Here is a 23,968-nt window from a genome sequence, read left to right as displayed (position 1 = left end):
CACAATTTACTATGAAATCCATTGATAAGGAGGATCCTCTGCGTTCCAGCATCAGTGCAGCCAGTAAGCGCACGTTCAGCTCCGCAGGTCGTGTCATAGAGGCGAGAATTAAACCGCCTTAACCCAGGGACGGTCGATTCAATATTATTTCTACACAGCGCAAGGAAAGCTAAAAATAAGTAGTCTAATCTACTGTTTTAGGCCACCAACGGCACCTTATAGCCTTACCACTAACCTTATATTAACTCCTTTTCTGACGCGGGACAAAATGCCTTATTGGCGATATCGTTGCAATGCCATTGTACCATTTTAATAGGCTACTTTTAAACGCATAGCTCAGTAATGTCAGATTTATGTATTTTAGAGCCCTGCACGAGCCTCATATTTATGTATTTTAGAGCCCTGCACGAGCCTCCCTAGCCGGCCTGTGTCCGACAGCTTATCAAAGTTCTCGGCCTGAGTGGGACTGGAGCCGTGTTTTTTTTTTTTTACATTGTTGCAGCCATTAAAATAGTTCAGTTTTGTTTTTAATGTCAAAGTAGTTATATTTAGTGTCGATTCTTTATTAAGTTAATTTAGAAAAATGTTTAGAGCAATTTTTTGTTTGTTAAATTAAAGTTTACATTTTTTTAAGTGAAGGCCAGCAACCGACAGAGTTAACCGCATGTTTAATCAATTTAGCCTCTAAAATCAACTCTTGACTGGTCTTGCCTATATAAAATCCATAGATATAAAACACTTCAAGCATCACAATGTTAGTTCATTTAGCCTACTATTACCACCACAGTAAAAAGCATATTTGACAAGCTGAGGCAGTCTGATGCTCCTCGCAATGGCGCTTAACAAATAAAACTAAACGAGCTAAACAAATAAAAATAAAAATCTAATTTAATGGAGTTCACATCAACGAAAGCAAAAGTTTCATGATACATTTTATTCAGCAGCTCATTTCAAATTCAAAGACCGCAATATGAGAGTGCGACCTAAGCACTGGTAAGATCATTTAGTCTCATTAAAAAAATAGACTATTTATATATTTTACTAGAGACGTGTTAACTTTTCGATAAAGCTCTAATTTGTTTCCTTTGGAAATAGGTTTCAAATTCACACAGAATGCATTTATAACTGTAAAGCATGTTTGTTTGTGTCAAAATCGTGATTAAAATTGAAATCGGGATTTTTTTTTTTTTATACATTTAAAAAAAAAAAAAAAAATTGTCCATATCGCACAGCCCTAGTTCAGGGTATATGCAGGAATCCTGAAGTTAATTTCAATACCTTTTTAAGACTTTTTAAAGACCTTCTCAAAATATTTTAAGACCTCATCGCACTTCAAGTTCTAATCGGCAACAAACCTTTAATAAACAGTTGTAGTCGAATGTAGACTTAAAATCTCTATCGTAGGCCAATTTTGTATTGTTTATATTGCATATCTGTTTCGCAACGTATGGAGGGCAACATTACCTAACTGCGCATTTCGCAAAATACATGACGTCACCCGTAGACAGCTTGTGCCAGGGATGAAAATTAACTTTTTTCAAAGTCTACCACTCAATGTTTTTACCAGACACTTTTTTGTTTTTAACTGACAATGTGTAACTGCATGTGAAAATTAATACTACAAGCTCTACAATACTTAAACAGTTTATTTAATCTCAAGTCTCAATGAAATACTGACATTTTCACAATGATTTGTGGTCTTTTATGGCTTCCAGTTTTATGGTTTTTAGTCCCATGAATGAAACTATTCGTTCTGGCATCTTTGAAGCGTGTTGACAACATACTGAGCAGAATATTATCAGAATGGGATGCACCGAAATCAAAATTCTTGGCCGAAACCAAAAAAGAAGAAATCAAAAAATAAAATTCAAACTAAAATGTTTAACTCGACCTCACTCATGTGTACATTAAATAATAATGTACATGCCTACTGGCCTGCAGAAAGGTACAGAAATTGAATAAAGTAATCAAATGTAAAATAACTGCATATTTAACTGTTTAAATGAAAGATTAATCCTTATTAAACTTACAAAAGCTATTCAATCAAGAGCTTTGTTTAATGTCAAACTAAATATAAGGACATCACTCAGCAGCAGTAAAGGCTACTGCGCCTTTAAGACCTGAGGCAGGGATATGCTCGTCTTTCTCGACTGTGCATACTATACAGTTCACTTAAGGCATATTCAGACTATGTCTGCTAGGATACTCATCAAGATGGACATGTTGACATACTTCTTGTGTGAGTTTGTCCGTGTAAGCGCAAGACTTGAAAGATAACTCAATATTTGCGCGCTGTGAGACGAGCACGCGCTCTCGGTTGATGCACAGCGTCAGATCTTCTCTCAGCGCGCGCGAGTCGAGAAGGGGTTCAATCTTCAACTGGCTGGGAGGAGCCGCCACTGGGTGGTCATGTGACCTGTCAGTGGGTGGTGGCAGCTGCCAGTCTCATTCTGGGTGGTCACGTGATCTGCCAGTGGGCGGGCTGGTGGCTGCCTGTTTCAGCCGCTGTTGAGCTACGAGTATAAAATGTTCTCTTTCACTCTCGCTGTATGGAAATACAATATTTTAATGTTATGAATATACTCGTAGGAATCTATTATTTTGTATGCTTGATGTTTTAGATGGGTTTCTCACTATTAAAGCAGTCAAATGAGCGTGATCAGGACTGGGTGCTACTGACTGGCCGCGTCCAACCAGCTGCTGTTGAGCTACGAGTATAACGCGTTCTCTATCACCGAAACTAAAATGAAATACATTATTTTATTACTGTCAATATAATCTTAGGTTTATGTTGTTGTGTATAATAGACGTTTTAGAGGGGTTTCTCACTATTAAAGCAGTCAAATGAGCGTGATCATGACTGGGTGCTACTGACGTTTGACTGGCCGCGTCCAACCAGCTGCTGTTGAGCTACGAGTATAACGCGTTCTCTATCACCGAAACTACAATGAAATACATTATTTTATTACTGTCAGTATAATCTTAGGGATATGTTATTGTGTATAATAGACGTTTTATAGGGGTTTCTCACTATTAAAGCAGTCAAATGAGCGTGATCATGACTGGGTGCTACTGAAGCTTGACTGGCCGCGTCCAACCAGCTGCTGTTGAGCTTCGAGTATAACGCGTTCCCTATCACCGAAACTACAATGAAATACATTATTTTATTACTGTCAATATAATCTTAGGTATATGTTGTTGTGTATAATAGACGTTTTAGAGGGGTTTCTCACTATTAAAGCAGTCAAATGAGCGTGATCATGACTGGGTGCTACTGACGCTTGACTGGCCGTGTCCAACCAGCTGCTGTTGAGCTACGAGTATAACGCGTTCTCTATCACCGAAACTACAATGAAATACATTATTTTATTACTGTCAGTATAATCTTAGGGATATGTTATTGTGTATAATAGACGTTTTATAGGGGTTTCTCACTATTAAAGCAGTCAAATGAGCGTGATCATGACTGGGTGCTACTGACGCTTGACTGGCCGCGTCCAACCAGCTGCTGTTGAGCTATACGAGTATAACGCGTTCCCTATCACCGAAACTACAATGAAATACATTATTTTATTATTGTAAATGTAATCTTAGGAGTATTGTATTGTGTATAATAGACGTTATCGGGGATTCTCACTATTAAAGCAGTCTGTTATGTCAGTAACGTAGGAATTTATTTTATTGTCTTAATTTGTGTGGATTCTGTTTTCTGTTTTCTGAGTCTCACAGCGCGTCTTCACGCGAGTGATGACGGAGAAAACGACTGGTTATATGCGCACATTCGGCAGCACTCGCATGCATTGAACAAAGTTTACAAAGAGGTGAAAAAGTTCGGTAGGTGAAGCGAGTTTACCCGCCACAGCTCAAAATCAGCCGCATTTGGCTGGTGGCAGTGCTAATTTCCATCCCTTGCGCGCGCGCTCCGAGTCGATCTCAGACTGAGCACCCCGTTGTTTTTTAATACTTATGGGGATGAAAATAAATATATTCATAAATACTTTTTGGAGTCAAACTCTTTTGACAAAGCTTGAACAAAATACTTTCAAAATTTAAGACTTTATAAAGCCGTGATAAGACTTTTTAATACTTTATAAGGGTCTTAATTTTCCCAAAATTGATTTATCACCTTTTAAGACTTTTCAAGACCCCGCGGATACCCTGTAGTTACAAGCCTAAACGCTACTTGAGCACTACAAAAAGTGTATTAGCATATGTGCTCCTGTCTGCTTAAAATGTGTTCTAAATCCTTCTGGGAATATTTTAGGATCAAAGTGACGGATTGTGGTGTCCTTTGTCTCTTTTTAATCGTGAGTGTTTGCTGAAAACGATTTTTAACGATCAGAGCATTTTTCATGGAGTTACAAGCCTAAACGTGACTTCAGCGCTAAAAATGCCAATTTAGCTTGTGTGCTCCTGTCATGTTAGGTGTTCTGAATCTATCTGGGAATAACTTTCGATCCTTATGATGGATTATGGTGACTTTGGTCTCTTTTTAGTCATGAGAGTCAACTGTAAATATTGATTTTTTGATGTTTCATGAAGTTACAAGCCTAAATGACACTTTAGCGATCCAATAATTTATGTAGCTTCTGTGCTTCTGTCAGTTTAAAATGTGTTCTAAATCTATCTGGGAATATTTTACAATCAGAGTGACGGATTGTGGTGTCCTTGGTAATCGTGAGGGGTGAAAACAATGATGTGCCATTTTTAACAATCGGACCATGTTTCATGGAGTTACAACCCTAAACGCTAAGTCTAAGCAAATGTTATTTTTCTTCTCCGCTCGTGTGTGTCTGGGCTGTTTTTTGTGTGTTACATTTCATCGAGGAATATCATTAGATCTAAAAGACGGATTATGGTAACCTTGGGCTCTTTTAATCGGGAGAATCTGCTGTAAATAATGATATGCGATTTTCCACGTTTCATGAAGTTATGATTGAAAAACGCCACGTGAATGCCGCAACAGTATATTATTTACATATGGCTCTTGCTGGACTTAACTAACAAAAACTCGCTCAAGTTTAGTCAAAGGCCAAAACAATTTCTTGTTGTGTTCTACTTCGTGAGACCTTTCAAATGATATATGACACATGATTATCTGAATTGTGTGATGTGATTGACACATTGCAGTACATTATAATCCCCCCCCCCCCCCAAAAAAATAAAAAAAAAAATAATGATTTTATCCCCCCAATTTATTAGCAAATAACGTATCACTACTTTAGAGATACTCGTAATCGCTACATTCATTGTAAAGGTTGGACTCTAAGCTTTCCAATGACACCTATTTTACAGGTCCTTCTCAAAAAATTAGCATATTGTGATAAAGTTCATTATTTTCCATAATGTCATGATAAAAATTTAACTTTCATATATTTTAGATTCATTGCACTCCAACTGAAATATTTCAGGTCTTTTATTGTTTTAATACTGATGATTTTGGCATACAGCTCATGAAAACCCAAAATTCCCATCTCAAAAAATGTGCATATCATGAAAAGGTTCTCTAAACGAGCTATTAACCTAATCATCTGAATCAACTAATTAACTCTAAACACCTGCAAAAGTTTCCTGAGGCTTTTAAAAACTCCCAGCCTGGTTCATTACTCAAAACCGCAATCATGGGTAAGATTGCCGACCCGACCTTGTCCAGAAGGCCATCATTGACACCATCAAGCGAGAGGGTAAGACACAGAAGTAAATTTCAGAACGAATAGGCTGTTCCCAGAGTGCTGTAAAAAGGCACCTCAGTGGAAAGTCTGTGGGAAGGAAAAAGTGTTGCAAAAAACGCTGCACAACGAGAAGAGGTGACCGGACCCTGAGGAAGATTGTGGAGAAGGACCGATTCCAGACCTTGGGGGACCTGCGGAAGCAGTGGACTGGAGTAGAAACATCCAGAGCCACCGTGCACAGGTGTGCAGGAAATGGGCTACAGGTGCCACATTCCCCAGGTGAAGCCACTTTGGGCTACAGAGAAGCAGCACTGGACTGTTGCTCAGTGGTCCAAAGTACTTTTTTCAGATGAAAGCTAATTTTGCATGTCATTCGGAAATCAAGGTGCCAGAGTCTGGAGGAAGACTGGGCAGAAGGAAATGCCAAAATGCCTGAAGTCCAGTGTCAAGTACCCACAGCCAGTGATGGTCTGGGGTGCCATGTCAGCTGCTGGTGTTGGTCCACTGTGTTTTATCAAGTGCACGGTCAATGCAGCTAGCTATCAGGAAATTTTTTAACACTTCATGCTTCCATCTGCTGAAAAGCTTTATGGAGATGAAGATTTCGTTTTTCAGCACGACATGGCACCTGCTCACAGTGCCAAAACCACTGGTAAATGGTTTACTGACCATGGTATTACTGTGCTCAATTGGCCTGCCAACTCTCCTGACCTGAACCCCCATAGAGAATCTGTGGGATATTGGACCTCATTTATCAAAAGTGCGTACACCAAATTTCCAGCGTACACCTTGCGTACACCCAAACCCACGGTGACTTTGAGATTTATCAATACGGACGTTGGCGTACGGCACGCTCAAATCCTACGCCAGCTCAGGAGGTGGTGTACGCACGTTTTGAGTTAGTGCAAAAATGCGCAGAAAAACAATTCCTAACACCACAAAACGCACTGACAAAGATATGCTATATTATGACGCACTGTAAACAACAACAACAACAACATAGTAATTATAAACTTCAGTGTTTATTTTTGTGCAACGTATTCAATGTTTAATTTGTGTGACTATAGGCTACCAAAGCATTTGAGGCATGTATTCCTCCAGTTGCGAGCCTGTGGGGCAGCTGCACACGGACTGGGACTGAATAATTCAGACTGACAAAATAATAAAAATGACATTCTTCTTCATTTAAATAATAATAATAATAATAAAATAATAAAGGCATTCTTCTTCTAAATAACAATAAGCATCATTAATAATAAAAATCATAATAATAGTAATAAAAAGAATCTTACAAATTGTCATGCAATTATTAATGTGAATGAATGGTAGGCTACTCCACATCACATCATCATCATCATCATATCGTACACCCCAATACATGTGCCGTGATACGAAATTAAATGCTAATTGTTTCAAAACATGTTCTGTAAAATAATGCATTGTGATGGTAATTTCTCATCCAAACAGCAATTTAAACTGCTGGAGTGCGCTTCACAACCTTTACACTATTCACAGTACTCGTAATTTAGGCCCATATTTTGTTTTTGTGGGTGCCTTTAATCCCACTCTTTAAACTCCCAAATAAAACAATTTCGTTTTTTTCCACTTCCCTGGTGATGGTCTCGATTGGGTCTCAATCATCTCAATAGTTCAGTAGTCAGGGCACTGATCAGGGAGTCAGCCCATTGACTTATGTCTCAGTGCCCTGACTAGTGGACTAGTAAAATGATTGAGCCCGATCTCCACGTCGGAGAAGTTTCGGGAGGCGGAGACTTGAATATATAGGGGCGTGTTATTCTAATGACGATCGTTTTCAGCCGCGGCATTTATCAAGGGCAGGTATTGCGTACACCTGGATTGCAGAGGTGTGCACAGTTTCATAAATCAGGCGATGAGAGGAGTGTAAGCATAATCTTACGCCAACATATACGCCCGTTTCTAGGCAAGATTGATAAATGAGATTGATAAAAAACCCCGCACTATGTGGCAAGGTCAGGGGCGTAGTTTATAGGGGGGATGGGGGGGGAGGTAAAGGCCCCAATATTCAAATCCATCAGTTACAACCCCCCCAATATTTCAACATGAAAATCACAGTAGATCAAATGAACAATATGTAGAATTAATTTATTTTGTAACAATAATTGTGTTCCTAATCAAATATGAGTTTGTCATAAATCAGACACAAATACTCCCCTCCATTGAACCGATTGATAACGCCCAACCAACGAGTCCCACTTTCACCATAGCAACGCGAGTGGTGTTTGTTTGAATAGGAGAGCACGGGTAACATCATAAATAAAGAGAAGCGCTGCACAGCGTACTTTATTTAATTGCTGGTCAGAGAAGGATGCAAAAAAATAAAGCATGTACTGAGAATGAGGTATGTATGACGTTATTGTGTAATAATAGCTAAGTACACACCACATATTTTAGCTAGCTAATCCATTGCAATGTGTTTAACTATAACTATCAGTATAACACGTTACAAAAGCAGCCATCTGTTTTGCTAGTTCATTTTTTAATAGTGTCTGTAATTATCAATGACAAAAGTATTCACATGTTTTCTTCCTAAATTAATCTGACTTTTGAACGAATTGGATAAATGAATGATTTCAGTGTCTCACTCATTAAACAGTGAATCGCTGCCAACTACTGGTGGTTTCAATACTTCTTTTCTTTCTTTTAATCATCTTTACTATGTTCGAATTTTATGAATAATTATACACACATTTCATAAAGTTATGAGGTTTATAATCTCTTAACATGTTTTTATTAAAGATTCAAGGTAAATATAGCAGCAGGGTAGAAAAGATAGCAGGGGGAGAGGAGGAGCAGGTGATCAGGTAAAGATGATGCCATTCAATCAATAAAATAAAATGGGAAAGAGTATAGAAAAAACACCAGCTTTGTAAAGTTAGACTATAATGTTTTAAAGACTCCAGTAAACAGCTTTATACTAAATCAAGATCCTAAGGCTGTCAGGAAACTTTTACATTCCAGCTTTTCTCTATCTCAGTGAGGAACAGGGACAACAGTTCAGACAACAGTTACCCGTTCAGACAAACGGGTAAGAAAACAGGGAGGGGTACAGAAATGTTCAAAAATGTTTGATCATCAGATTATTATAAATCTTTAAAAGTATGCTGTAATTTTTATGATTTTTATTTAATGAGGATTACTTGGTCAATTTAAAATAGTCAAATGTTTTAAATAGATATTTAGAATAGATGGTATATGGTGTGGTTTAATAATTTGTTAGTTTTTGGTGGTTTGGTTGTATGTCTTAGTGGTGTTGTTCTTATATCAGATCCAATGTGAAAGTAGTAGCAGATTAAACCAAAGAAGGACAGGAAGAACATCTGAACAGGTAATGACATACAAACACTAATGAAAAGTTCATTCAGTCAATAAAACTGGCTAAAACTGTAATATGTGTACATCACAGTGAGGGACAGGGTGAGGACAACAGCAATTTCAGATCAGCAGGTAAGAATAAAACATTTCTGATAGGGAAGAATTTTTGATACGACAAATCAAATTTTCTATACTGTACACAATATACTAGGGAGCTATTTGGTGTGTAACAGTGTTATAATTTCAGTTTCAGAATAACCCTAATGTTAGAGAGCAGCTGAGTTCAGACAACAGGGACAGAGAAGATTCAGAAATCATCAGTTGCTTAAAGCCTGCATATCCTGATCCCAAGTTTATAGAAGTAAGACTAGAGCAAACTATGTGCTACACTTACAGCAAAAATGGTTTCAGATGTTCCCATGGCTGCATTACAGTACCACATTAAAAGGGGTTTTATGCTTTTATTGTGCAAAAGTCCACTCAAAGAAGACAATGCTTGCCTCTAAGATGGATCCTGCCGGATGGCAGGATGGGCAAATATCTAGCAAATCAACTAAAGCGTAAACAAGAAAAGGCAATCATTCCATCAATATTAAATGAAGCAGGCAGAATAACCCAGAACCCACAAGAAATTAATAATGTATTTCGAACATTTTATGAAAAATTATACTCTTCAAATCATAATACAGATGTCACAGAAATAGATTATTTTCTAAACAAACTAAAACTACCAACAATATCAAAAGAACAGGCAAATGCACTAGATGCACCACTCACTCATGACGAACTCCATAAAGCACTACATAAAATGCCAAATAACAAATCACCTGGACCTGATGGACTTCCACCCGAATTCTATAAACACTTCTGGCCATTATTATCTCCCTTATTCCTCAAATTAATCACAGAAATCCAAACTACATCCACAATACCCACACATATGAATACAGCAGTTATGACACTTTTGCTAAAACCAAACAAGGACCCCATGTACCCTTCCAGTTACCACCCTCTCTCATTAATAAACACAGATTTAAAATCATTTCCACAACTTTAGCTACCAGAATAGAAACAGTTATCCCAATGTTAATTCACCATGATCAAACAGGTTTTATTAAACACAGGAATGCTTCAGATAATATACGTAGACTATTCAACTTAATTACCCTCGCTCAACAAAAACAATCCAAGACTATAATTGTATCACTTGATGCAGAAAAAGCATTTGACAAAGTTAACTGGACATTTCTTTTCAGCATTTTACATAGATTTGGCTTTGGAGAGTCATTCATCAACTGGATAAAAATACTATATACTTCACCCAAGGCCACAATAATCACAAATGGGATCACATCACAAAATTTCACACTTCACAGGACCAGACAAGGATGCCCACTCTCTCCTTCTTTATTCGCCATATTTATAGAACCACTTGCAGCAGCAATACGACAAAACAATAATATTAAAGGGATACAAGACATCAACACACAGCATAAGATTTGTCTCTATGCAGATGATTTATTGTTGTGTCTGCAAAACCCCTACAAGTCACTTGAAGGAACCTTTAAAATTATTAATACTTTTTCCACAATTTCTGATTACACAATAAACTGGAATAAATCAACAATACTACCCCTTTCTGAGGATGCCTGGGATTCTACAGCTCATAATCCACCTCTTCCACTCCACACCGGCAACATTAAATACTTGGGCATCAACATCTTCCCCAGACTGTCAGAATTGTTTAATCTCAACTATACCCCACTTTTAAGAAAGATTGGAGAAGATTTAAAACGCTGGACTAACCTACCACTATCACTTATCGGCCGGATTGCTACAGTTAAAATGAAAACTTTACCACAAGTCAACTATCTCTTCTCAATGCTTCCAACAACACCCACTGATAACTGGTTCAAATCAATCAATTCATTAACCTCTCACTTTTATTGGAAGAACAAAACACCAAAAATATCTCTGGAAAAACTACAAAGGACAAAGTCACAAGGTGGCCTAGAAGCTCCAAATTTTCAATATTACTTTTTAGCAAACCAGCTACAATATTTATATAAATGGATCAACAGAAACAATCACAATAATTTATGGATTGAATTGGAACAAAATCAATGTAAAAATACTTCTGTTTCAGACCTCGCCTTCCTACCAAAATCAATCACGAAAATGCAATTTCAACAATATTACAATTGCATCAACTCTGACAGCCTGGTGGAAAGTAAACAAAATTAATCATTCACTACTAACACCATGTAGACACACCCCCATCTGGTCCAACCCTGATTTCTTACTATGCAATAAAACTATCAATTTTCCATCATGGCAACAAAAAGGAATTACTCACCTTCATCACTTGTTTGAAAATAACCAATTTGCATCATTTAAAATACTATTTTCCCTCAACACGGACCTCTGGAAGGAAATCTGTAACAATACATTTTCAATGACTAACAACACAAACCTCCAACTCATACAGTTTAAGATTATTCACAGAACTCACATCACCGAAAGAAAGAAGTTTAAAATGGGCTTGAGGGACACAGATATTTGCTCACAGTGCACATTGGGGAGCACAGATGACTATGTTCATGCTACATGGACCTGCCAACCAGTTCACTCATTTTGGATATTAGTGACTATAAAATTCTCCATTATCATGGGCTGCAGAATCCCTCCATCTCCATCTCTGTTTACTCAATCACAGCTTAGAAATCAATAATCTCCCAGTCAAATATAAAAAACCACTCCTCATTTCACTAACTATCGCCAAGAAAGTAATTCTGCTAAATTGGAAATCAAAAAATTGCATACATATCAATTACTGGACCAACCTTCTTACAGAATATATCACATTAGAAAAAAATAGCCTACACTAACAAAAATTATATCTACATTTATTGATACTTGGAAACCATTCCTAACTCTTCACATAAATCACTTGGAAACTGACCCACGCACTCTCCCAACCACATGTTCACAAACTTATAATAAATAATCTATTATTGTATTACTATTGAATATGCTATTATTATTTGAATATTATTATTGAGTATCATTGAATGAATACATTACTCTACAATTATTTATTGATAAGATCTATATATGTAAAATCTATATATTACTATTTTACTTTTGTTTGTGATGATGGTAGTAGGGATGGTGGTATTGGTATTGACATTATACATTTATCTGTCATATCTCCTTTGCTTAGTCTAAATAAATAACATTTCAGAAAACATATAAATATTTACTATTTGTATACCCTTTGTAAAATGGTCTGGGTCAGGCCTGTCCTAGATACTGTCAGTAATAAAAAGCTGCTAAAGTGTTACCCAAACATATCTTCTGTTCTAACAGGTCACAACCAGACTAAGAGAGCTTGGTTTGGCGGTGCCTGTTGCGGTGCCCCAGCATACTTGGTGGAGGAAAACACAGCAATACATGAGAGGGTTAACTGCTGGGTTTGGGAGTCACTGGCGAGGAGGAAAGGGGCTGGGGGATGAGGAATGGAGAGAGGGGACCATGTATATCTTAGGGATGTCTGTTGGTTGTGCTCACTGGCAATTGTGGAGTCGTTCCCAGATCTATAAAATAAAATTAAATAGTGTATATCTACAATAACGTTACTGGCTATTCTGTTATTATTCTTATCATTATTCTTCTTCTTATTATTAATAATATTACTGTTATTATATATTACTAGTACTACCACTACTGCTATTATTATAATCATGAATACTACTATACTTATACTTGTCATCACTACCTCTATCACAACAACTACAACAACAACTACTACTACAACTATTATTATTATTACTAATACTATTATCGTTATTATAATTCACAGATGATACAGCTACTATTACGATTGTTAACATGAATACTATTGCTATTACTACCACCTCTGCTACTATTATTTTCGTTGTTATATTTATTATTATGATGACTACTGCTACTAAAACTCTATTATTACTATCCCCCCCCCTTTTTTTTGTTTTTTTTCCTTTTTTTTTCTCTCCTCTCTTTCTCCTCTTCTGTAAGTGTATGTATATCATTGATCCCCTACCTTGTAAAATTTATTATTTTGTAAATTTGCAATTTTGCTCAATAAAAAATAAATAAATAAATAAATAAAATAAAAAATAAGATGGATCCTGCCTTTGTGAGTACTGGTTTTAGGAACTGGAAAAAGGCAGTTGAAAAGTTTACAGCCCATGCTAGAAGCCAATCCCACTGCCATGCAACAACTGTGTATGCTCAGGAAACTAACAGCATTGCATCATGGCTTTCCTCAGTTGTTTCTGAACAACAGGAGGAAGCAAGAAATGCATTGCTAAAGATTGTAGGATGTATTCAGTATTTGGCTCGACAAGGTATTGCATTGAGAGGCCATGCTGAAGAGAGGGGGAATTTTTCCCAACTTCTAAAATGCATAAGAGCAGATGATCCAGCCCTTGACACGTGGCTAGCACAAAATCATAATTACACAAATGCAATTACAGTAATGCAATTACTCAAATTCAGAATTAACTACTTGGCATAATGAGCAATGACATCATCAGAGGAATAGCTAATAACATTCAGTCCCTTACTGTTACTAAGTTTTCCTTAATTGTTAATGGAACACAAGATGTCTCAGGTACAGAGCAAGAGTCTATTTGTCTTCGTTATGTTGACCATGACTTGATTCCTCATGAGGAATTCATTGGTTTTTATGCAGTGACAGAAACTACAGGAGAGAGTCTTGCAAAAATGGCAATGGATGTACTCTCTCGATTACATTTGCCATTATCTGGATTGCATGGCCAGACATATGATGGTGCAGCCAATATGTCTGGCAAATACTCAGGAGCACAGGCTGTAATTAAAAAGAAACAGCCTTTATCTTTATATGTGACCCTGTCTGAGAAAACCCTCCTAAAGTCATTTTTTTTGTGATTCACTGTTTTCTACATAAAATCATTCTACATAATGTAAAGAACATTCTGTTAAAATATTACCTTGACATGTCTAATATTAACTGAGTATGGCTATGTTAAAGATTTGCTGAATTTCAGGCTCAGAAAATCATGTTTTTGAGAAATTCCAATGTAAACACAAGCTTATACCATATACCACATTAAAAGCTGAGATTCTCCCATTTTCAGTGATATAGGACACATTTATGGGAAAATTCTTAAAGGTTTGTAAAACAGGACTATTTATTTTAATTGAAATTATTTGTTTAACTTTATTAATAAAATGAAATATCCATGGAAAAAGTCATTAATATATAAATTAATTAATATATTAAATTTCAGTAGAAAATCTCTAACTTAAATTACTTTACTGGGCTACTATGTAGCATTAAGTACAATACTGGAGTAAAAAAAAGAAAGAGGGATAGTTCACACAAAAATGAAAATTCTGTCATCATTTATTTACCCTCATGTTGTTCCAAACCTGCACTTTCTTCAATAAACCCGGTTATATCATTATTCGGGGTAATTCCACCGAGATTAATATCGGAAAAGCTGTTTAAGCAATCATCTATTTTCTGTTCCTGCTCGCGTTTAAGCGCTGCCATGTCAAATAGCCTAGATAACTTAATTCATGAATCCAGTGTTTCCCAACCTTTTTTCAGTCATGGCGCCCTTTGAAAATGTTCTAAATTTTGTGGCACCCCCTCGCATAGATTACAGTAGGGGTGTAACGGTACAGATTGCTCACGATTTGGTTTTAGGTTTTAGGTTCACCGTTTCAAGTTCACAGTTTCGGTATGGTTCGGTATTTGCTATGTTCATGGAAAAAAGGACTACTGTCAAATAAAAATAAAGAAAAGAACATAACTTAAATACAAGCAGCAGCACAAATAATTACTATTGAGCAAAGATAATAAAATAATGCTTTTTTCTTTTCTTTTCAGGTAGGTCTAACATTAGTTTTAGGTAAATAAATTGAATAAAGTAATCAAATGAAAAATTACTGCATATTTAACTGTTTAAATTAAATGTTAATCCTTATTAAACTTACAAAAGCTATTCAATCAAGAGCAGAGAGTGATTCCTTATCTTCTTTGACATTAAACAGACAGCAGTAAAGGCTACTGCCCCTTTAAGACCCAGAGGTATCGCTTTCTCGACTGTATGTTAACTTAAGGCATATTCAGACTATGTCTGCTTGCATACTCATCAAGATGGACATGTTGACATCGGCTACTACTTGTGTGAGTTTGTCCGTTCAAGTGCAAGACTTGAAAGAGAGCTCAATAGTTGCACGCTGCGAGAGGTGCATGTGCGCACTTTCGGATGACTGCACAGAGAAGAATCTTCTCACATCGCGATCGCACGTGAGTTCTCAATCTCGTCTTCTGGCTCTACACCCCTATTTATATTCGAAGATACGGCAGCACTCACATGCATTGAACAAAGTTTACTAAGAGAGACCGTTTGCCCACATTTTTCTTTTATTATCGCTGTTGTTGTAATGTATAACTGAGGAGCCAGCACGTGTATCCATCAACAGAAACATTATTTTCAACTTACAACCTATATTAAAGATGCATCATCAGATGTGAGATGAACCGCGATGCAAAGTCCGTGTAGAAACCTTTTACGCGGCACCCCACGCTCCCCGGTTGGGAAAAACTGCATTAATATGACGCACAACCATCCACAACATGTTTTATATTGACACATAGCAGGCTTAATATGACTAAATTAAGATGGTTATTATTGGCACAATGCTGAGCTACAAAACAAAGAAGAAAATATTTAAATTTTGGCGATGACACACAAATATCTCCTCAGACATCTGAACCCGGCTTAAGTCGCAATGACCTGTTTTCAGCACGTGCCGTTTGATATTAATGTCTTTCTCTTCCTAATGGTAAAAAAAAATAAGTTCCTGAACCGATCTATCATACGAATCAGCTGGTGTTGTTGTGATGAAAACCCCGAGATGATTAAATTCGACGTTTAGGGAGCCCACATCCGATATTTTTTTTGTGCAAAAGTATAAAGTGTAGTGTCAATAAAATCACTAATTTCAGTATTTATAATGTTATGAATGATAAATTGAGTATTGTATCTCAAACCCCTTGGCATAATTTATACTTTACAGCATAAAAACAAATTACCCATTTTCGTAATTTTTATGGCTATGGCACTTTGACGATCAAAATCTCATAATTAAATGTTGCGACTTTAGCCGGGGTTTCACAGACAGGGTCACATAGGTGCACTGTGGAGCACATTGGGTAAACCTAATTACCCAAAAGGCATACACAGCTTCAAAACTGCTGCAAGATTCTCTTGATTGGGTGCATCAGCTAGGAAATCTGTATAGCCTGTCTGCTTAATTCAAAGAAAAGTTTAACCAGATTGCTAGGGCAGATCATGGTATTGCAAGCCCTCTAAAGTTTCCCTGTCAAACACAATGGACAGTATGACACGAAGCAGTAACATCTGTTCTCAAGCAGTATGATTCTGTGCTCACTTCCTTAAAGGAAATGTCAAACAGCAATACTCCTAGTGCAGCCACCGCCAATGGCTTACACCAACAATTTCTCAAAGGTCAGACCTTACTGGGTCTTGTGTTGGCAGGAGCTGTGATTGGAGAATTGGAGTATTTGAATGCTTTTCTCAAAAGAAGGATACAGACTATCTCTGGCATGAAAGCTGCCATTTCTTGTGCTCACTTGAAAGACAAAAGAAATGAAGATGTCTTTCAACGTCTTTTTGAACAAGCAAATGTGATTGCAGATTCTCTAAATCAAGAGCCTATCAAAGTTGCAGAACCAAGGCGACTTCCTAAACGTTTTAGTACAGATGCAAGCACATACAAGCCAAAAACTGCAACAGAGTATTACAGAGTTGAGTTTTTTCAGGTGCTTGATGTTGTTGAGTCAGAGCTCAATAAACGTTTTCATCAGGAAGATCTGCTGACCTTGCAGAAACTAGAGGACACTCTGCTCACTAGACAAATTGATTCAGTGTGCCGATTCAGTGAGCCAGTTGCTTGCTGTTCCGTTACCAATGTTTAGGCATAACTACCCATTTGGATCCAGTATGGAGGCAGCAAACATTCTTAAAGGTTTGTCAGTGGAAGTCCATTGCCTTTTCAGTGAAGTGGAAACTCTGGTCAGGTTGCTTCTGGTTGTACCAATGTCATCTTCTGAAGCAGAAAGGAGCTTTAAGCGCCCTTAGAAGGTTAAAAACTTGGCAGTTTGTCATGTCCACCAAGACAAGTTGGACCTCTTAGACAACAATTTGTTGTTGGTTGTGAGATGGATGGATGGATGGATGGATGGATGGATGGATGGATGGATGGATGGAGAGAGGGAGAGGGAGGTGTAAGGAACATCACTGACTATAAGAAGAGCAACAGCCATCCCATCTCCACTGATCCCTCTCTTCCTGATCAGCTAAACACATTTTTCGCTTGTTTAAGGGATACTCCAGTTCCAGCAGGAGGTTAGACGCAGATGCAGACACCAACTTTCCAGAGAGTGACCAGACATTCACTATCCAGAACTTCCTAAGTTGAAGAGAGTACTATCCAAGATCAACTGCAATAAGGCAACAGGACCAGACGGCATCTCAGGGCGAGTACTGAAGGCATGTGCTGATCGCTGAACGCTGTCATACCTGGGCTACGTGCAATAACAGACTATATTGGACCATGTGCATTAATGAATGATCCCCATGGGTAAAAATGTATCTTAAAATTTGGCTAATGGGCTCAGGACACACAATCTTTGTGCAATAACTACCAGTACTGTAGTAGTAAATAGTACTGTGTTGTTATAGATTGTTTTCCTTATGTGTATATGTCTAACAGAAACATACCTTTAGTACGCTGGACTCAGACATGTATGGACAAGGGCTCGCAAAGCCCGGCAGGCTGATCAATCATTATATTCTGTTCTTGTTCTGCTATTCTCTCTCTCAAGTTGACATCTGAAGGGCGGCGCGTATATGTGCATGCACACGCTTCACGCTTATATCGTCCGATCTTACGGGCTATGTGTAATATAAAAATAATAGTCCAAACAATCGCCTATAGATGAGAAATAAAACATTGTTTGTTTGATTAAGACAAACAAGCCCTGTTTTCGAGAAAATCATTCTGGTTGCTGCTGCTCCCTCATTTTCTCCTCTCCGTCATGTGGACTGACAGCGGAGCTTAAGCTCATTAAATATACAAATATTATCTAATCCTAGCCGTGGGCGTTTACTTCCAAGTTTCCAGTGCTGCACGCCCATCAGAACCCAGCGTTTTGGAGAGAGCCTCAAAACCAGTGTAGAAAATAGCCTGTAACTTATTAGTTATGATGTTTTTGAATGTAAAAACCACACGAAAGTCATTAGTTGACCTCAGACACCTTTAAATTTTGCCATCTCTTCACTGGATCCAGGAAGTACTCAAATTTAGACAACATCTCTACTGTACTATTAAACATCTCTTTCCAATAAAACAAATGTATTTATTAAAATATTTTTCATTATGCATTACAAATGTATAATGTCAACTTAAATTTTTAATTATTCAACTCACATTTGTAAAATTTGTAATTAAATGGGAATAGCCTTCATGAAGAGGTAAAGTTGCTTGCTTTTGTTTTAAAACGTGACACTGCATTCCTGCAATGCACTTCAAGAGCACAAAAAGGCAGTTGGAATTTGCCTCATATGTTATGCAAAAAAAAAAAAAAAACATTGTCCTGAATAAGAGCAATTGATTAAAACTTATAAATGTAAACTAAATATTAAAGGGCTGAAAAAGGCATACCGATTAAGAAGAACGGACCTAAAAGGAACACTAACATGTAGCACAGTAACTGTCAGAAGGCATCCTGATTCTGGTGTAATAATGAAAATCATACTGCTACTATTCACAATGCATAAAATGTGTTACCTTTCCCCCACACACAAGAGTGCCGCCCTGCTGCTTTGCTTGCTCTATGGCCGCCAGATACTGTTGAACAGCCAGCTTGGTGTGAAGAGGTCCATAAAGAGTGTTTGCTGTTAACAAATGCAGAAGAATTAATGCAGGGTTGCATTTCAAACAGATGTATAAAACATTGGATATCATTCACTATGCGTGCAAACATGTTTAAATAAAATTGTATTTAAATATTTAAAATAAATAAATAAAAATAAATATATAAATCACATGAAATCAGCTAGAAGTCTCTGCAGTGTGCTATCATAACAGCACAGAACATATATAAACACTTGACGTATGTTTATATACAAGCATATCTACCTGCTCAGGATCAAAGTTTATTAACAATAACAACGGCTGAAGAAAAACTGTGCACTGGCATTGCTGCTGCAGGGACACACTGTTTGCGAGGCAGCCAGGTTTGTTGAAGTACTTTGTATTTTCTGTCTACCAATAAAATCAGATCCTCTGGTGGAGTTCATGACTCCATCCAGGGCTGTTCACAATCGCCTTAGCTAGACCCTCTGTAATCTTGACTGCAAAACTGGCTCAGCATAATGGGACAATATGCACATATTATTAAACATGTTTGATGATTGCACACTTGCCATTGTTTGTTGAGGACCTTGCTGGTCATGCTCTCAGATAAGACTGCATGTTTAGGAAACGTCATGTGTGTTTGGCTGTAACGCAAAGTTTGTGCAGAATGTGGAGATAGTTTTATGCCAATTACCTATGGAGCCAGATCATCCTCAAAAATAAATATAGCTGCAATTATCGGTTCCACACACACAAATAAGACAACAATATATGCCAACATGGCTGGGAGTGTCAGACCAGCTGCAACAATAAGCCATTAAAGACCTGTAAACCCTCTAGACCCCAAGGCTAATTTGTGGCCCTGAAGAAGTTTGACATGCTCTGACATGTGTTTTTTTCAGTTGCTTTAAAGCATATTAATGGCTAAAATCTGATTACGCTGTATTCAGCACAAACAGGGCTACAATAATATGTGAGCAAAATGCACATATAAGTTTGTGGTTCTGAGAAAATACGGTCGCTGTTGAAGAGAAAGATGAAGAACGCTTGATGAAGTTCCTCGTATGGATTCTAAAGATGTGGATTACACAGAACAAATTAAATTAGTGTCTTTTGTGAATTTATGTTGCGTTTTGGTGTACTTTCTAGTCACTGTGTCCCATGGCAAGCAAAATAAGTATTGCATAATGGTTAAATGATTACAGAAATCTTATTCATTTTAAGATGTAGTTTTGTTTAATGTAAATCTGAACAGAGTTTACAGCAGAATGTTTATTGTTTCTTAAACAGAACAACCTCCTGGATAGCAACCAAGCCGGCTTCGAAAGCGGCCACTCGACTGAGACTGCCCTGCTCTCTGATGCTGAAGCACTGAGACTGGCAAAAGCAGCTTCCAAATCCTCAGTACTCATCTTGCTGGATCTGTCTGCTGCTTTTGACACAGTTAACCACCAGATCCTCCTGTCGACTCTTAAGAAGATGGGCATCTCAGGAACTGCTCTCCAGTGGTTCAAGTCTTACCTCTCAGGTAGGTCCAACAGGGTGTCATGGAGCGGTGAAGTGTCTAAGTCACATCATCTAGCTAATGGAGTGCCCCACTTCTCTTCTCCATCTACATGTCGTCATTAGGATGTGTCATTCAGAAACACGGCTTCTCCAATCCCTGCTATGCTGATGACGCAACTCACTTATCGTTTCAACCAGATGATCCTACAGTTGGTGTTCGTATGAATGGATGAAAGAGCATAACCTTCAACTCAATCTGGCAAAGACAGAACTACTTGTGGTATTAACCAACCCAGCACTTTATCAAAATGTCTCCATTCAGCCCGATTCATCAACCATAACTAAATCTAGGACAGCCAGGAACCTCAGAGTAGTGATTGATGACCAGTTAAACTTCACGGACCACATTACTGCAACAGCCCGGTCCTGCAGATTTGCCTTATACAACATTAGGAAGATTAGATCCTTCCTATCAGAACAGGCCGCACAACTCCTGGTCCAAGCTCTTGTTCGCTCCAGACTGGACTATTGTAATTCTCTTCTAGCTGGCCTTCCAGCATGCACTATCAAGCCCTTGCAACTGATCCAGAATGCAGCAGTGAGAGTGGTCTTTAACGAGCCTAAGAGATCACACGTCATGCCTCTCTTCATCAGACTGCACTGGCTGCCAATGGTCACTCGCATCAAATTCAAGGCACTGGTGCTCGCCTACAAAGCAACCACAGGTTCTGCACCAATATACCTAAACTCGCTTGTTCAGATTTACAAACCTTCCAGAAGGTTGCGTTCTGCAAGTGAAAGACGCCTCGTGGTGCCATCCCAAAGAGGCATGAAATCACTCTCACGGACCTTTTATTGGACTGTTCTCACCTGGTGGAATGACCTACCCATCTCAATTCGAGCAGCCGAGTCTAGCCATTTTCAAAAAAACATCTTAATACACATCTTTTCCAGCTGCATCTGATCAATAAACACTAGTGCTTAACCATTTAATTCAATTTTCTGTTTGTTTATATATATATATATATATACACATATATATATATATATATTAGGGGTGTAACGATACGCGTATTCGTATTCGGTACGAGGCTTTCGGTTCGGTACGCGGTACGCATTATGTACCGAACGGTTCTTGGTCTAATTAATTAGATTTGGAAAATAAAAAAGTATGTAAAATATAATATGCGTTCAACAAGGAAGCCAATAACCAAAACGACGAAACAGGCAATGCCCCTGACTAAGAGAATAAAAAGAAAAACATTTTTTAGACTGTTCAGTCAGGTGCTTGCTTACTCAGTACACGCTGAATGCTCATTGCAAAATGGCTATTGAGTTTAACAGACCAGAAATAGAAGATCCTCCAATAACCAACGGGTCTGGTGTGTTGGTGAACTTTGGATTCTCTGTAAGCTATGATGATGTTGGCAAGAGTGATGGATTAAAAAACTACGGTATGTCGCATTTGCTACATGATGGTACAGCAGCGGGAATAACTCATGTCATGTCAATCAACTCATTTACGCCGACAACAAGACGATAAAAAGAATAAACAGCCACAAACTATCCCCGCAGCATTTAGACCGACATTTCCAACTTATAAAAGCATAACTCCGGTGAGAAATGAACCTAGGGGTAATTAACAGATGGTTACAGAGCAGATCGTTCTCTGGGATGCGTTTTCATGGAAATCGAATGTAAAGAGTTTTATCTTTAAAAACAGATTAGCTTATAACACTAGTCTATGGGGCACAGAGTAGTGAAATTAAATCGCTAGTTAATACCACTAACAAGGCTAAAAATAGCCTCACACTAACACAGTAGCATAATGAGGGTCCCAACATGCAAACCGAAGCATTGAGAACTTTGTAAGAGTACAAACAGTTTAATAAGAAAACACTTTATAGACATAGTGCATTACGCGTTCACGGACAGGCGCCATCTTGGAAAACAGTCTCGACTCATCGAGTGACGAGAGCTCTGCTAAGTGATGAACTGTGACTTGGAATCTCATATGGTCCGTTGTTTCCGGAAGAAAACACTGAACACAACAGAGAAAATAAATAAATAAAAAAATGTCCATGTTATTACATTTCACAAACTTAATTCCTTTTTTTTATTTTTTTTTATTTTTTTATTATGCAAACAGACAAGTACAATATTTACAAAAGAGAAGTTAGATGCAAAATACAAATATAAGGGCCAACAAAACATAACATGCCAGTACGATGTGTGCGTGTGCGTGTGCGTGTGCGTGTGTGTGTGTGTGTGTGTGTGTAACTGTGAGTGTAACTGGTGTGGGAGTGGTAATGTATGAATAAAGAATCATGTAGGGAAGTACAACAGACATAACCAAAAAATATGTGTATAAATAAGGAAATAAAATGGGGTATGAAGAAGGTGACAACAGCAATAGTAATAGCAATATTAATAATAATAACAATAATAATGATAAATCCAATTAATTAGAGAGAGAGAGAGAGAGAGAGAGAGAGAGAGAGAGAGAGAGAGAGAGAGAGAGAGAGAGAGAGAGAGGAGAGAGAGAGAGAGATTTAAATATAATCTTAGAAGCATTTTATTTATTTAATAATAGTCTGTGTTGCTACCTCTTCCTGAACCCGCTCCCCCCATTATTGATGGTGTATCATTAAGGATGGCTTCAGACAAAGAAGGTGAGTGGATTCATGACTGTTGGAAGTTAAACAGAGCTGACCAAGAAGGGTGTATTTTGAGTAGAGGTAGACAAGTTTTCCATGGAGATGTACTCTATTAGTAAATTTTTCCAAGTTGTAATGTGTATGGTGTTTCTTGATTTCCAGTTCATGAGGATAGTTTTCTTGGCGATAGTTAGGGCCACTAGGAGTAACTGACTGTTTGTACTGTCTAAACTGATTATGGATATGTCACCTATTATACAGAGAGAGGGAGATAGTGGAATGTGACAACCCATAAGGTTGGATAGTGAGTCAGTAACGTTCTCCCAAAATGTTTTAACTGAGGTGCAATGCCAAATAGCGTGTAAATAGGTGTCTGGGGTGTTTTGTGTGCAATGAGAGCATGTTTTTGAAGAAAAACCCATTTTAAATAATTTCTGTCCAGTTAGGTGGGATTAATGAAGAACTTTATACTGTATAAGTTGTAAGTTGGCGTTTTCTTGTCATGAAGTAAATATTTTTACAAATTTGTGACCAGAAAGCGGCATTGGGAGTAATGGATAAGTCTGATTCCCATTTAGCATTGGGTAGGCTTAATGTGTTGTCTGATTTGGATATTATTTTATATATTTTGGAGAGTAGTTTTTTGGGGGATGTTATATTAATTAGCTCTAAGATTGGAGGGGGAAGATCTAGGTTAATTGTCTGAGTGTCGATTTTTGATTGAATAGATGACTTGATTTGTAAATATTCCAAAAAACAATTACTCCCAATGCCGTACTTCAGAACTAAGTGGGAACA

At 37.7% G+C, this 23,968-nt stretch overlaps 1 protein-coding gene across 1 annotated transcript in view; it reads right to left on the bottom strand.

The window, feature by feature from the left end:
* aldh7a1 (aldehyde dehydrogenase 7 family, member A1) overlaps nt 1-23,968 on the bottom strand; it is a 100,885-nt gene that overhangs the window by 11,516 nt on the left and 65,401 nt on the right. The window contains exon 13 of the mRNA XM_067432737.1: nt 18,939-19,045. Within this exon, the coding sequence (XP_067288838.1) occupies nt 18,939-19,045 (107 nt within the window). The remainder of the gene's footprint in view (nt 1-18,938; nt 19,046-23,968) is intronic.

This window comes from Pseudorasbora parva, chromosome 23 (genome assembly GCF_024679245.1).
Source record: "Pseudorasbora parva isolate DD20220531a chromosome 23, ASM2467924v1, whole genome shotgun sequence".
NCBI lineage: Eukaryota > Metazoa > Chordata > Actinopteri > Cypriniformes > Gobionidae > Pseudorasbora > Pseudorasbora parva.
The sequence above is the reverse complement of the archived record's forward strand: the minus strand, read 5'-3'. Positions and strand labels throughout refer to the sequence as shown.